This window comes from Galeopterus variegatus, unplaced genomic scaffold (genome assembly GCF_000696425.1).
Source record: "Galeopterus variegatus unplaced genomic scaffold, G_variegatus-3.0.2 Scaffold3916, whole genome shotgun sequence".
Classification (NCBI taxonomy): domain Eukaryota; kingdom Metazoa; phylum Chordata; class Mammalia; order Dermoptera; family Cynocephalidae; genus Galeopterus; species Galeopterus variegatus.
In genome coordinates, this window is record NW_007730027.1 from 186,356 (window position 1) to 202,209 (window position 15,854).

The window sequence follows — 15,854 nt, forward strand, 5'->3', positions numbered from 1 at the left end:
CCGGTCACGAAAAAAGACAAAAAGAGAGAAAAAAAAAAAAAGAAACACCAATTATATTTATTCTGTATTTAAAAGATTTTTTTCTTTTCTTTTCTTTTTTTTTTTTTTAGCAAATCGAAGAATTTTCTGACGTTAATGAAGGAGAGAAAGAAGTGATGAAACTGTGGAATCTCCATGTCATGAAGCATGGGTAGGGTACTTCTAAATTGATTTAAATATTCTGTTATTCTTTATGCTCTTTTTTGCTTCTTCACATTCTCTAAATCTACCCATGTTAAAATCTTATTTAAAATTCCATTAATTTAGATGTAAGTATGTGTCTCAAATCTTATCCTAGTCCAAAGTATTTTAATTGCATAAAGAAAAATGGAGATTCTCAGAGAATGTATAAGGAAAGTGACAGCTCCTAGCTGCATCTAACAATAGGTTTTTAAAGGGCCTTGGGTTTCTTCCTTTCAGTTTTTACATAAAAAACTATCTTTAATGTTACCCCCAGTTGAATTGAACTTTTACATATTGTATCTTAATGTACAGGCAGAATAATTTCTAAAAGCTTATTAGATTAATAGATTAATATGTTTTTTTAATGATCCAGTTATTATTTCTTTTATTGCCAAGGAATACAAAAATAAGATGCCATGAGCTACATGCCTGGAAAATCCTGAGAATTACTTACCAGAGAATTATTATCACAATTTTTAAAAATTGCTTAATTATTCAGAATAAAATACGTGGCTTTTCTGATTTCTCATTTGTTTCTATTTCATAGAAGTCAAGATAGAACAATTCTTATTTCTTACACTTTTGTGGATAAAAGTATGTTCTCAACTATTATTTTTCCTGCACATCTGCCTCCTTCCCTGTGTGAGCTATTTACCTGTCATAACATGTATTTTTCTTCTCTACCATCCTTTTAGTTAGATCTTCATTTAAGGCTTTCTTCTACAGCACAAACATTCAAGGTTTTTTTCAGTTATAGATAAGTTAAATAATAGGAGGGGACATTTTTGTTTCTCTACTCCTGGGGAGTGAAGAGGAGTTGGTGTATAAATTCTAGTCCAGGTATCTGGGTGGATGGCCCATAGCCTGTTTTTATACTGCCTTTAAGCTAAGAGTAGTCTTTCAGTACAGGGATCTGAACCCTTGACCTTGGCGTTATCAGCACCATGCTGTAACCAACTGAGCTAACCAGCCAGCCATCTTTACATTTTTAATGGGTTGTAGTAAAGATGGGGTGGCTGGTTTGCTCAGTTGATTAAAGCGTGGTGTTTTAACACCAAAGTCAAGGATTCAGATCGTTGTACCAGCCAGCCGCCAAAAAAAAAATGAAGATCACATATGGCTTGCAAAGACTAAAGTATTTACTCTCTGGTCTTTTACAGATAAAGTTTGGCTCCTATTCTAGTCATTAAAACAGTTATGAATAAAGTGTGTATGTGGAAGGGTTAGGTTGACTCTGTTTTTCCAGTGGTCCTGATTTCAAAATATAATTTTCCAGTTTCAAAATACAATTTTAGTCAAATTATTAAGTTTTGTTTCAATTCCTTGATCCAACTTTGTTAGAGTAGCAACTCTTGGGGTTCATTGTATAGTGACATTATAAAGTGGCAAGTAGTTGGGTAAATTAATTTGATTTTTAAAAACTGGAGGCATACCTTATAGATTCCATGTTGGACTCAGTTCAGTGGGTAACTGACCAGATATTCTCCTATTTGGCTTCATTTGATTCTTTCAAATTTTATTAATAGCACATGTGCCCCACTCACTTACCACCAGGACAGCCACACTTACCATCACTTTCTGTGACACCTTAATTTTTTCAAAGGTTTACCATGAACTGAAATGTAGAGAAGCAGTGCTTCTGTATTAGGAAAGTATGTGGGGCCGGCCCGTGGCTCACTCGGTAGAGTGTGGTGCTGAAAACACCAAGGCCATGGGTTTGGATCCCATATAGGGATGGCCGGTTCACTCACTGGGTGAGCGTGGTGCTGTCAGCACCAAGTCAAGGGTTAAGATCCCCTTGCCGGTCATCTTTTTTAAAAAAAAAAAAAAAGGAAAGTATGTCAAGATCAAGGGAAAGAATAATGAGGAATTGTTAGTGTGTATAGAGAGAGTTAATGGAAATGGTGCTGGCAAAAGAAGATATTTTATACTTTTAAGACTACTATACGTAATTTCATTAGGAAAAACAGAAATGACATCTGTTCTAATGGCACCTGTTTAAGATCTGGTCAGATTAAATCTCTTTAAATTTCTAAAATGGTAAGCTCATTCAGATGATTGAATCTCGTTTTCACTATAGCTTACTACTTGTTAAATCATCATTTTCTGAACTTGGATATTATCTTAACTGTTCTATAATGGTTATCACTATTGCACTGGACAGAAATGTTTTGTATCACTATTAATTTTTTATTTTTATTAAATAGGTTTATTGCTGACAATCAAATGAATCATGCCTGTATGCTGTTTGTAGAAAATTATGGACAGAAAATAATTAAGAAGAATTTATGTCGAAACTTCATGCTTCATCTAGTCAGCATGCATGACTTTAATCTTATTAGCATAATGTCAATAGATAAAGCTGTTACCAAGCTCCGTGAAATGCAACAAAAATTAGAAAAAGGAGAATCTGGTTCCCCTGCAAATGAAGAAATAACTGAAGAACAAAATGGGACAGCAAATGGATTTAGTGAAATTAACTCAAAAGCTTTGGAAACAGATGGTGTCTCAGGGGTTGCAAAACAGAGCAAAAAACAAAAACTCTGAAAAGACCTAACCCCATGTTACGGACAAACACTGAAATTGCATTCTAGGGAATTCATCCTCTAGGAAGAGTTGTGGATGTTTTTGTTTTTGTTTTTAATCATAGGTTCCAAACAGGCACTGTTAGATGAAGTAAATGATTTCAACAAGGATATTTGTATCAGGGTTCTATTTCACTTCATCATGCAGCGTTACATGTGTATCAGTTTTATTGATGTCATTAAATCTAGTTTGAGCATGAAAAGCAATACTTCAGAGAAAGTATTTTTAACTTCAACAATTGTCTTATGAAATATATTGAATTGATTAGAAATTAGTTCATATATTTAAATTACAATGTTTTTGCATTTGTGACTGGCTTTTTCTACTTTGTAATTGTGAGACATTTTCCTGGGGAGGGAAAATTGGAATGTGACTCCCTTTTTTAAAAATTGAAGATTTTTGTGAAATTACGTTGCATTACTATTTGCAATCAAATATTGATCCTTGATATTGAAATCATTTATCAATTTGGAATGTGAAATTACAATGTAAGATATTTTACCTTACATAAGTTCATTTTACAACTTTAAAATAGCACTTCTTCATCTTCTGCCTGTTTGAGATGTTCATTTTTCACATTGTTGACAGTGAAATGCCATGTTGGTTCATAAGATTACTGTTTGTCTTCATGTGGATAATTTTAGTGCATTGCTCACCCAGTATATTTTTTTAAAACTTGAACATTTTGCTGTTTTAGGTTTTTCTTTCAATTAGGTAATCACACAGAAAATTCAGTTGTTCACATCTTTTCATTAGGATTGTAAACCAAGGGAAGAATGAGTTTGAGATGTTTAATAGGCCACTTTCAAGGGAGGAAGTGTTCTATAAAAATGAACCAGAAAATGTTATGCCTTTTTTTTTTTCTTTGCAAGGAAGTCTTTGTAATTCATGATTAGAATATCCAATACGGATAAGCTGACTTGAATCATTTTGAGCAATTTTGCCCTGTGTTATGTGTGTTGTGTGCACATATTTGCAGTTGGATTTTTTCCAACAGAAAGTGGTTTCACTACTGGCACATTAACAAGTACCAATAGGTTTTTATTCCAACTCCAAGCACTGTGGTTGAGTAACATCACCTCAATTTTTTATTATCCTTAAAGATTGCATTTTCATATTCTTTATTTATAAAGGATCAATGCTGCTGTAAATACAGGTATTTTTAATTTTTTAATTTCATTCCACCACCATCAGATGCAGTTCCCTATTTTGTTTAATGAAGGGATATATAAGCTTTCTAATGGTGTCTTCAGAAATTTATAAAATGTAAATACTGATTTGATTGGTCTTTAAGATGTGTTTAACTGTGAGGCTATTTAACTAATAATGTGGATGTGATCTGTCATCCAGTATTAAGTTCTTAGTCATTGATTTTTGTGTTTAAAAAAATAGGAAAGAGGGAAACTGCAGCTTTCATTACAGACTCCTTGATTTGGTAAGCTCTCCAAATTTTACAGTTTCAGTAAAATCTGATTTTGCCTCTGGATAGTGGATCTCGAGCATTTCTCTCGGGCTTTAATTTGCTAAAGCTGTGCACATATGTAAAAAAATAGATTATTTTAGGGGAGATGTAGGTGTAGAATTATTGCTTATGTCATTTCTTAAGCAGTTATGCTCTTAAATGCTTAAAAGAAGGCTAGCATTGTTTGCACAAAAAGTTGGTGATTCCCTCCCCCAAATAGTAATGAAATTACTTCTGTTGAGTAAACTTTTTATGTCATCTTATAATAAAAGCTGAAAAAATCCCTTTGTTTCTATTTATAAAAAAAAAATGCTTTTCTATATGTACCCTTGATAAAAGATTTTGGAGAAATCATGTAAAATTATAAAGCATTTGAATGGTACAGTAGATGTAAAAAAAAAAAATTCAGTTTAAAAGAACGTTTGTTTTTACATTAAATGTTTATTTGAAATCAAATGATTTTGTACATAAAGTTCAATAATATAAAAGCTGTATCGTTTTGGTTTTTTGTTGTTATGCATTGTTAATGTGTGCATTAAAATTTTGGCTTAGATAGCATAGTAAGAGAAAAAGAATACCACCCTCAAATGATGGGTGGGTCAGAGCTAGTAAGAAATTAAGGAAAAAATTAATGTGAAATCTTGCTTTCATCAACTACAACTAGTATGTTTTGTTGTTTATGGTGATACATAAATATTTTTAAATGTATAGTTGGGAGTAATGTCAATGTTAGTTAACTAAACAGCTGTCCATCTTTCGTTGTAGATTTTTTCCATTTTCCTTTTAGTGAAAAAATTTATCTTGGCCTTCAAAAAGCTTGTAGAGTGGGATACAAATGAACAATGATAAAGTAAAATATATTCTATAATAAAATTATATACCTACATCCTATAAGAGGTCAGTAGTTGTTGAAGTTAACTTCAGAAGAGTTGGAGGAAAGTTGAAAGAAGAGGTAACAATTCAGCACTTCTTGCTTTATGTTCTGGTAATAGCTTGTTGCTGTGTATTCTTTGAGCTGAGTGCCCCCTCTATGCTTCCAAAGTTCACTATATGCATTTGTTTTAAGTCCTTGCTTCCTTTTCATTCGACTGCTAAATCAGTCTCACTGACCTTAGTATTGCCTAATGGTCTTAGTTGTTGCTCAGATATTTGGTGCTATGAACTGAGGGCTTTACATGCCATGCTAAGAGTAGGCAGTAGGAGGTATGTGGAGATTTACTGCAGAGACATGAGAAAATTCAGTTTGTTTTAGGAGAGCCATGGCTATAAGAAAAACTTGAGGGAGAAGCTCCACCTAGTGAGAATCACTAGGACGCTATAATCCAGGTTAAATATCCCAACTACTAGAACACTGCTTGTCACAAAGTGCCAACAAGAATTATTGATGTTGCAGTATAAAGGAATGAAATGAACTACTAGAGTGACCAAGACAAAAGATTTTCAAAGGGGAAGCAGGAGTTGTCTAAAGCACAGAAGAGAATTAAGTGATAGAAAGAAAACAGGTTTGAGTGCTTGGTAAATGGAAAATGAGTTGGACAAGTTTACCGTGAAGAGTATGTGAAAGGTAAGCGAGAGAGGGGCAAAGGAGGAATGTGGAGGTGGGTGGATGGGAAGGTTGAACATGATTGTAGACTGAGGAAGAGACAGATACAAGTTAACCAGAAGTAGCAGTAAAGTGTATTAAAACCAGATGGATTCAGCTGGAGAAGAATAGAGGTTTGCAAATAACACTATTGGCAAGAAATGGGGAAACAGGCACTTAGGACATTTTTGGCAGGAAAATAAATGGGTACAACCTCTAGAAAAATCGATCTGGTGCTTTCTATTAAAATCACAATGCACATAACCTTTGCCCTAACAATTCCAAATTTAGGAATTTGTCCTACATGTAAACCGGAACACATAAAATGACAAACTTGCCACTGTTGAAAATAGAAAAGTCATCAGCAGGGTAGTGGTTAAATTATCATATATCCCTATAAGTGACTATTCAGCCACCAAAAAAAAAAAAAAAAAGATAAGGGGTTTTTGTGAACCAACGTGGAACAAATTCCAAGATATAAGAGTTACAGAATAGTTTATACTGTACTACCATTTTTGTAAAAAATTTAAAATTTAATGCAGACCCATATTTGGGTTGTGGAATATGTCTAAGGATACACAGAAACAACTGCTTTCAAGGAAGACAGTTGGAGAAAAGGATGGATCGGAAGGAGGCTTTTCACTATGCTTTTTGTATCTCTAATATTTAAAAATTAAATCTAAAAAATGGAGAGGAGGGCCGACCCTGTGGTGCACTCGGGAGAGTGCAGCACTGGGAGCGCAGCAGTGCTCCCGCCGTGGGTTCGGATTCTACATAGGGATGGCCGTTGCGCTCACTGGTTGAGCGCGGTGCAGGCGACACCGAGTCAAGGGGTTGCAATCCCCTTACCGGTCACAAAAAGGACAAAAAAAAAAAAAAAAGAGTAAGACTATTACTTAAATGTCTATTGAGATAAATCAGTTTATAAAGCTGATTCTAGAGAACACGGTTGGTATCTCCTATGCTACTGTATTTTAACTATGCGACGGCCATCCTGTCCACATGGCAAAGCTTTGACGGGGTGGGGGGGGCACTTGCAGGTGCCCCAACTCCTGGAATCATGTGTCCATGTCACTACTCCACCCTTTTTCTATTTGGGTAGAACCCAAATAGCTTCTACCTGCTCTTATGGCATGCTGCCACTAGCAGCCATTCTTCCATTGCTCTGTTGAATATCTGCATGCCGGCACTTATCTCAAGCAGAGTAGGACTCGCATCCTGCTTCGAGGATTCTCCCGGGGCTTACAGGTCAAAATTGCAATCATTTACTTCTTCCTTCTCTGTCCCTAAATAAACATATATCCCTTTTTGGTAGAGTTACTGCTTGTTACTCCAGAGAAAAAGTGAAGTTATACAGGTATTAGAATAAAAATTTTTTATACTTTCACACAAATTTATGAGTCACCTATGGAATACCCAGAATGTAATAGAGGCCTGATCAATCCTTCTCTAATCCAACTAAGATTTTCTTCTGAGTGGGTTCCAAATTATTCCTATTTCTTTTGCTATATGGGGAGCTGATTCTTCTGTGAGGCCTTGTAGAGGTAAGTCCATGGTTGTCATGTTGGCAATTAGGCTCACAGAGCCTTATTTACTCATTAAACACTTACTGAGCAGGTGGTATGGCCTATGCATTAGCTGGACATGGGCTACAAAGATGAATAAGCCAGATAATGTGCCCATCCTTGTGAATCTCAAATTCTAAAGAGGGACACTTTCATTTGTGTTCTAATGTCATGTTCCATGGTGTACTGGACGTAGGGTAGTGTGGTGGAAGAATAATGGGCTTTGAAGTTGTTAGGTTTGGATTTGAATCCCAACTTTGGTGTGTTTGCAGCTTCATAACTCAGGAAGTTACTTAAACAAACTGTTTCCTCAACTATAAAATGGAATTAAAACACCTCCCTCAACAAGGAACACAGCACAATAACTGGCTCTTGGTTAGCATCACTATCCCCTTCCCTAAATCAAATGGTTTTGTCCACTTCAATCCTCCACTCCCACTTCTGAAGAAAATCACATGCTGAATAGCATAAGCTTTCTCCTTCTTCCATAAGCTATTTTAAAAACATAGAAAACTCTCTTGAGGTTATATTAATGGTCTAATTCTACAAAACCACAACCTTTCTAACTTTGCCTTATTAATGCCTAGAAGTAACATAGAAAGACCAATTTAGTTTTTTTGTTTTTTGGTTTTTTGTCCTTTTTGAGACCAGCCGCACCACGCTCAGCCAGTGAGTGCACCGGCCATCCCTATATAGGATCCGAACCCGCGGCGGGAGCACTGCTGCGCTCCCAGCGCCCACTCTCCCGAGTGTGCCACGGGCTCGGCCCGACCAATTTGGTTTGAATCAACATTAAATTTCATGGAATAAAATCTTTTCTTAGAGATATTAGTTTTACTGAATATGGTTTTTATCTTTTAAAAACAAAACTACTAGTCAATTCAAAAGTATTTATCAGAGGCCCATACATCAGGAAGTATAGGATAGTAAACAGGTTCCAGACTTTACTGGATTTCACAGACCAGAAATATACATATTTTTAATTTCTTACTTTTTATTGTCACGTAAGATTTACAAACAAAACAAGGAAAACTACCATCTACTGTCACTTTCATTTTAGAACAGTACAGACAGTACACAAAAAGAAATAAGGATAATTTCAAATAAAGAATAATAGATTTACAAAAAAATCACTACAGAGATTGACTTTTATTTAGTTTGCAGCAGTTACTCCCAAGGTTGCCTTCACAAAAGAATCATTTAGTTTCTCAAAAAAGAAACAAAACAAAACAAAAAGCACTAAGATCAATTAAATCAGATTTTTTTTGCCAGCTTTAAAAGCTCTCCAGGTGATTCTATTGTGCACCCAGGGTTGAGACCAACTGCTACAGAAGATACAAAACCTCAAGGCATTTATAAATCTAGTGGGTTTAAAATAGGTATCACAAATTCAAATACCCAGCAGGTCAGCAGTTAAATGAGTTGTGCAGCTGATATCATACTAACTTAGAAAGACGGAGAAGAGAGAGAAGATTCCATAGTCTTCCAAAGAGAAAAAACATACAACATACAAAAGAACAGACATCAGACTTGTCAGCTCTAGAAGCTAGAAAACAATGGAGCAATGCATTCAAATTCTGAGGAGAAATCATCTCCAACTGAGAATTTTTAACCAGCCACTATCCATGTAAGATAGTGTAAGATAGAATAAAGTTCTATTTTGTAATAGACAGAATTTGTCTATTTGTAAGATAGACAAATAAGTTTGTAAGATAGAATAAAGACATTTGCAGATCGCTATTTCTCAAAATATTTACCTCCTGGGCACCCTTTCCCATGAAGCAGAGCCAGTCCCCCACTAAAACAAGGGAATAATTCAAGAAAGAAGACATAGACTATGGGAAACATAAGTTGCAACACTGGATTTGAGCTGAGCAAACTACACATTCTGGCACTGATTTGCATGCGTGTGGGTAGTTTTGAGTCACTATAGGACATACCTAAATGAGTGTGTTGCTGTGAATAACAGTTGTTGCTATAGTTCACTGCTGTCAATAAGTGAATAAATCTTGCTTTTTTTGCGGGGGGGGGGGCAGTTGTGTGGTAAGGGAATCTCACTTCTTGATCTTGAACTAATTCCTCCATATTTAATAGAAGACCTTAAATGCTTATTCTATTCCATTCTACAGGGAAATCGCTTATAAAAGTTGTATTTACATTTTGTCTCTACTTACTCTTCTATTTTTTAAGTTTTCATATTAAAATATATAACTTCAGAACTGCTTCTGAGAAGTTGGACCAGCATTGTTTTCCCTATTCCTTCTGCTAGGTACAACTGAAAACCATGGAAAATCTGTATAAAACAAACATAAAAAACTCTGAAAGATGGCCGACTGCTTAGGGGCCTAGAACCTAAGGATTGACACAGTGGTATTTTCTTCTTGTATTGTGTATCCCAGACTTGGGGCTGAAATGCCAACAGGCACGGACAAAAAAAGCCCCAACAAAAGCCAGCTTTCTAGTTAGCTCAGTTGGTTAGAGAGTGGCCTTGTAACACTAAGGTCAAGTGTTCGGTTCCCCATACCAGCCAGCCACAAAAATAAACAAACAAACAAATAAATAAAGCCTGCTCTCTCTAGCCAAAGAACCAGGAAAGGGGCAGCCTAGCAAGACAGAAAACCTTTAGCCAACGAACACTACTCCAGCCAAACCCTTATACTGGGTTGAATCGTAGCCAACAAAATGATATATCCGTGTCCCAGAATCTGTAATAGTGACCTTATTTAGAAAAAGGGCCTTTGAGGGCCGGCCCGGTGGCGCACTGCTACAGTGTGCCGCTTGGGAGTGCGGCGGCGCTCCCGCCGAGGGTTCGGATCCCACTTACAGACCGGTTCCCGCTCACTGGCTGAGCGAGGTGCGGGCACGACACCGAGGGTTGTGATCCTGTTGCCGGTCCCGGTCCGGTACGGGCGCGACACTGAGGGTTGTGGTCTGCTGCTGGACACGAAAAAAGACAAAAAGGAAAAAAAAAAGAAAAGAAAAAGGGCCCTTGAGATATAAATAAGTTAAGGATCTTGAGATGAGATCATCCTAGGTGGGTCCTAAATCCAAGACAAGTGTCCTTATAAGAGACAGAAAGAGAAGGCCGATACTGACGAGCCTGGAAGGCATTATGTTAAATGAAATGTCAGACACAGAAAGATAAATACTGCATCTTCTCACTCATCTGTGGGAACTAAAGAGAAAAGAAAGTTGAGTTTATAGAAGTAGAGAATGGAATTGTGGTTACTAGAGTCTGGGAAGGGGAGAGGAAGGGGGATTGAGAGAGATTGGTTAATAGACTTAAAATCACAGCTAGATAGGTCCAGTAAGTTCTAGTGGTCTACACTAGTGCTATGCATCTATAAGTAACAATAATTTACTGTATGTTTTCAATTGGCTAGAAGAGAGGAGCTCAAATGCTACCATTTAATAAATTTTTTCAATAGCAAATAGGCTAATTGCCTTGATTTGATCATCACACATTGTATACATGTACTGAAATATAACCCTGTACTCCATGAATATGTATAATCAATATGTGTCGATTACGAAATTTTTTTAAAAAGAGGGTGGTGGCCATGTGAAGACAGAGGCAGAGATTGGAGTTAAGCAGTTACAAATCAAGGAATGCCCGGAGCCACCAGAAAATGGAGGAAGTGAGGATGGGCTGTCCCCCGGGGTCTTCGGAGTGAGAACAGCCCTGCCCACACCTTGATTTCAGCCTTCTGTTTTCCAGAGCTGTGAGAGAATAAACCTCTGTTGTTTTAAGCCACCAAGTTTGTAATAATCTGTTATGGCAGCTGTAGGCAGCATACAGCTACAGAAAAAACTGTCCTTGTCCCACCCATGCCAGCAAAGACCAAATGAGGAGCCCAGATTTCCACACTTGTTAGGCTGTAATGAGGCACCCCAACACCTCTGTCAGAATAGTGTAAAAGAAAGCTGAGTAGGGAGACTGGGCAGGGAGGAAGCTCCCCACCCCTTGTGGTGTCAATGAAGACTATGTGGGGAGCCAGGACTTCCACCACTGCCTAGAAATAACAAGGCTACCCCACCAGAGCATCAGTGGAGACCACATGGAGAGCCAAAATGCCCGCATCCGCCAGCGGTAACAAGCAGTCCCCTCTCAGCTGTCGGTGGCTGCTGAGTGGGACAACTACTCTTCTACCCCCACCTGGCAGCAATGAAACTGTCCCCTCCCCTCCTCTCAATCTTCTCCTGCTGAAATGGCACCAAAATGCCAGCTTTGAAAGAGGCTTACAAAAGATCCGGAATCTTATAACGCAAAAATGCCCATGTTTCAGTAGAAAATCACTTGTCATGCCAAGAACCAGAGAGATCTCGAACTGAATGAAGAATAGATTTTTAACAACTGGAATGACAGAGATGATAGCATTATTGGACAAAGATTTTAAAGCAGCCATTATAAAAATGCTGAGCAATGACAAACCCAACAGAAACAAATGAGAAAATGTACGACTTCACCGAAGAAATAAAAATTCTCAGCAGAGAAAAAGAAGATTTAAAGAGCCAAAAATTACAGGCTTGCCAGGGTTTGGGGGGAGGGGGGTGCCAAAGGGACATTTTATTCTTTTTTTCTTTTTTTTTTTTTGGCAGCTGGTCAGTACAGGGATCCGAACCTTTGACCTTGGTGTTAGACTGGCAAGTTGGTTAGACTGCGCTCTAACCAACTTGCCAGCCCTCAAATGGACATTTTAGAACTGAAAATACAATAATCAAATAAACAGCAAAATAAAAAGCTCAGTGGATGAGCTCAACAATACAATGGAAGTGACAGAAGAAAAAACTGGTAAAGTGGAAGACAGAACAATAGAAATTACCCAATCTAATCAACAGAGAAAAAAAGACTTTTAAAAAAATGAAAAAACCCTCAGGAACCTGTGGGACTATAACAAAAGATTTAAAAAGATTTAAATTTGCGAAGGTGAAGAAAAAGAGGGCAGGGCTGAAAAAATTACTTGAAATAATGGCTGGGAACTTCCCATAATTTGTAAGAGAGAAACCTACAGATTCAAGAAGCTGAGGAACCCAAAATGATAACCCCAAAGAAATCCACACGAAGATCATAATTAAACTTCAGAAAACTAAAGAAAGAAAAATCTTGAAAGAAATGAAAGAAAAACGACACCTTATCTACAAGGAAAAACAATTAGAATCATAATGGATTTCTCATCAGAAACCATGGCAGCCAGAGAAAGTGGCACAATATTTGTCTTTTCTTTTTGGTGGCCGGCCAGTGTGGGGAACCCTGGACCTTGGTGTTTCAAGTAGTGAAAGAAAAGAATAGTTGACCCAGAATACTCAGAATACTCAGTAAAAATATCCTTCAGGAATGAAGCGGAAATCAAGACATTCTCAGATGAAAGAAAACTAAGAGAATTTATCACCAGCAGACTTGTCCTAAAAGACTGGCTAAAGTAAGTTCTCTAAGCAGAGAGGAAACAAAAGAAGGAACATTATGAAGGAAAAAAGAACACAATAAGCAAAAATATAGATAAATACAATAGGCTCTCCTCTTGAGTTTTCTAAAATATATTTTACAGTCAAAGCAAAAATTATAACATTGTGTGGTTCTAAATGTATGTAGAAAAAATATTTAAGAAAAGTATGTTATAAATGGGGGAGGGTAAAGAGAAGTAAGGATTCTATACCTCACTTGAACTAGCAAAATGACAACACTAGTAGACTAAGACAGACAGACAGACACACACACACACACACACACACCCTACAGCAAATACTAAAGAACCTACACACACACACACACACACACCCTACAGCAAATACTAAAGAACCTACACACACACACACACACACACACACCCTACAGCAAATACTAAAGAACCTACACACACACACACACACACACACACCCTACAGCAAATACTAAAGAACCTACACACACACACACACACACACACACCCTACAGCAAATACTAAAGAACCTACACACACACACACACACACACACACCCTACAGCAAATACTAAAGAACCTACAAAGAAATAAACTCAAAAACACTATTGGTAAATCAAATGGAATTCTAAAAAAAGCTTAAGCAACCCAAAGGAATGCAGGAAAAAGAAAGCAGAGAAATAAAAAACAGAGAGAACAAACAGAAAACAAAAAGTAAAATGGCAGGTGTAAGCCTGAACATATCAATAACAATATTAACTGTAAGTGGTATAAATAGACCAATTAAAAAGAGACTGATAAAGATTTAAAAAATAAACAAATAAAAATAAAAAACACGACCCAGCTATATGCTGTCTATAAGAAAATCACTTCAAATATAATGATATAGATATGTTGAAAGTAAAAGGATGAAAAATATATATATTAGAAACATTAATCAAAGGAAAGCAAGAGAGGCTATATTAATATCAAATAATTCAGACTTTGGAGCAAAGAAAATGACCAGAAGCACAGGAGGACATTATGATAAAATGGTTAAACTGTTAAGAAGATATAGCAATTCTAAACATGTATTCACAAAAAAATAAAAAATAAAAATAAAATAAAATAAAATAAACATGTATTCACAAAAGAGAGCAACAAAAACTGTCCCCAGAAGCAACACCAGGGCAGGGCTGGTGGGGGCCGCAGGAACAAACTATTGATCTGCGCCACAGGATAGGCCTCTAGAGAATGATGCTGAGTGAAAAAAGTTCCAAAAGGTTACATTCTGTATGCTGTCTTAACTGTACTGATGTCACTGTCCTGGTTACGATATTGTATTCCAATTTTGTCAGAGCTGGGGGAAATTGGGTGAAGGAAATTGGGTGAAGGGTCTCTATTACTTCTTGTAACTGCATGTGAATCTACAATGACCTCAAAATTTCAAGTTTAACTGAAAAAATTCTATATAACATTTAAAATTTATAATAAAAATTATAGGGGCTGGCCCGGTGGCGCACTGCTACAGTGCGCCGCTTGAGAGTGCGGCGGTGCTCCCGCTGAGGGTTCGGATCCCACATACAGACCGGTTCCCGCTCACTGGCTGAGCAAGGGGCGGGCACGACACTGAGGGTTGCGATTCGTTGCCGGACACAAAAAAAGACAAAAAGGAAAAAAAAAAATTATAAAATATACGTGTTATCTCTCTTTTTAATTTTTATTTTTGGGGAGCATAGGGGCTGTCAGTCAGCTAATTTATTATAATTTCTCCTTTTCTAGTACATGCACAGAAAGCCTGACAGCTAAGTGTACATGTACACACACACACACATACACACACACCCTATTCTCTCTTGAAAATGGGCTTCCATTCCTCTCTACACTGTTGAACCACTGCAACAGTTCAAGAAACTGTTGTGACTTCTCTGTTGTCAAATATAGCGGTCAATCTCAAGCCTCATTTTATGCAACCTATTAGCATTAGCATCACTTGACATGATCTCCCTGTCTCTAATCCTGGAAGTTTTTGTTTGCTTGGCTTCTGGGACGATATTCTTTTTTTTTCTTTTTCTTTTTCTTTTTGGCAGCTGGCTGGTGCAGGGATCCAAACCCTTGACCTTGGGGTTACAACACTGTGCTCTAACAAACTGGGACGCTGTTCTTTCTTGGTGGTCTTCCTATCTCAAAGATTGTTCATTTTCAAGGGTGTTTTAGTGGTTTGAAAAACTATTTTCTCTATGTACCCTCACTCTCCAGTGTTCCCATCCTATCCATGGGCTGATAACTCCCAAATTTCTATCTTGACATCTTCCCTGAGGTCCTTTAGTAATCTGGGTCCAATCAGGAGGTATAAACCACACTGTAGGTTCAATGGGGAAGTTTAACATAAAACATTACTGAATACATTAAAAGATTGACTATAAGATGTAAGGCAACTTTACATGATATCCTAGGGCTGAGGGAGAATACCCAAGGAAGGACAAACATGGAAGGGGTTCAGACCTCTTTGGAGAAGCAGCCCACAGGATAGCAGAGTTCACTGGCCTGTCCAGGTTGGAGCTGGTCTGGAGCTGCTAGGCAAGCAAAAGCCACCCTCTGGAGTGCAGGCGGGGGAGCAGGTGCTCAGCTACTAGAGGTGTGGGTGTGCACTGGGAGTCCCGGCACCAGCAGGAGCAGGAGGCCTGCAGAGCTCATGGGCCAAGTGGGGACTGCAGGAACAGCAGCCTGGTGTGTGGCCTTCTGAGTCACAGGAGACTTGCATGCAGGTCCTGAAGGAACTTACAAGGAGTCTCGATGCCGGTGGGGAAGAAGGCCTTCAGAATGCAAGGGTGCTCTGGTTTCTGCATCAAAGGAGCTACAGAAAGGGTACTGGCCGAGATACCACATTCTGGGGCTGTGTCTGGAGCAGTACACCCACCCCACAGACCCTTGGCCCATACTGGAACCTGTAGTACCTCTAGTGTCCCTTCAGCACACCCTACTGAGAAAGCTTGCCATCGTGATCACTTTAAAGAAGTGTTTAAAGGAGTTTCATTGT

At 37.7% G+C, this 15,854-nt stretch overlaps 1 protein-coding gene across 2 annotated transcripts in view; it reads left to right on the top strand.

Moving 5' to 3' along the window:
• SUZ12 (SUZ12 polycomb repressive complex 2 subunit) overlaps positions 1-5,027 on the top strand; it is a 43,496-nt gene extending 38,469 nt beyond the window's left edge. For both annotated transcript variants that reach the window (XM_008586277.1, XM_008586278.1), the window contains 2 exons: positions 111-190; positions 2,430-5,027. In XM_008586277.1, the coding sequence (XP_008584499.1) occupies positions 111-190; positions 2,430-2,769 (420 nt within the window). In that variant the 3' untranslated portion in view covers positions 2,770-5,027. The remainder of the gene's footprint in view (positions 1-110; positions 191-2,429) is intronic.
• The last annotated feature ends 10,827 nt before the right edge of the window (positions 5,028-15,854 follow it).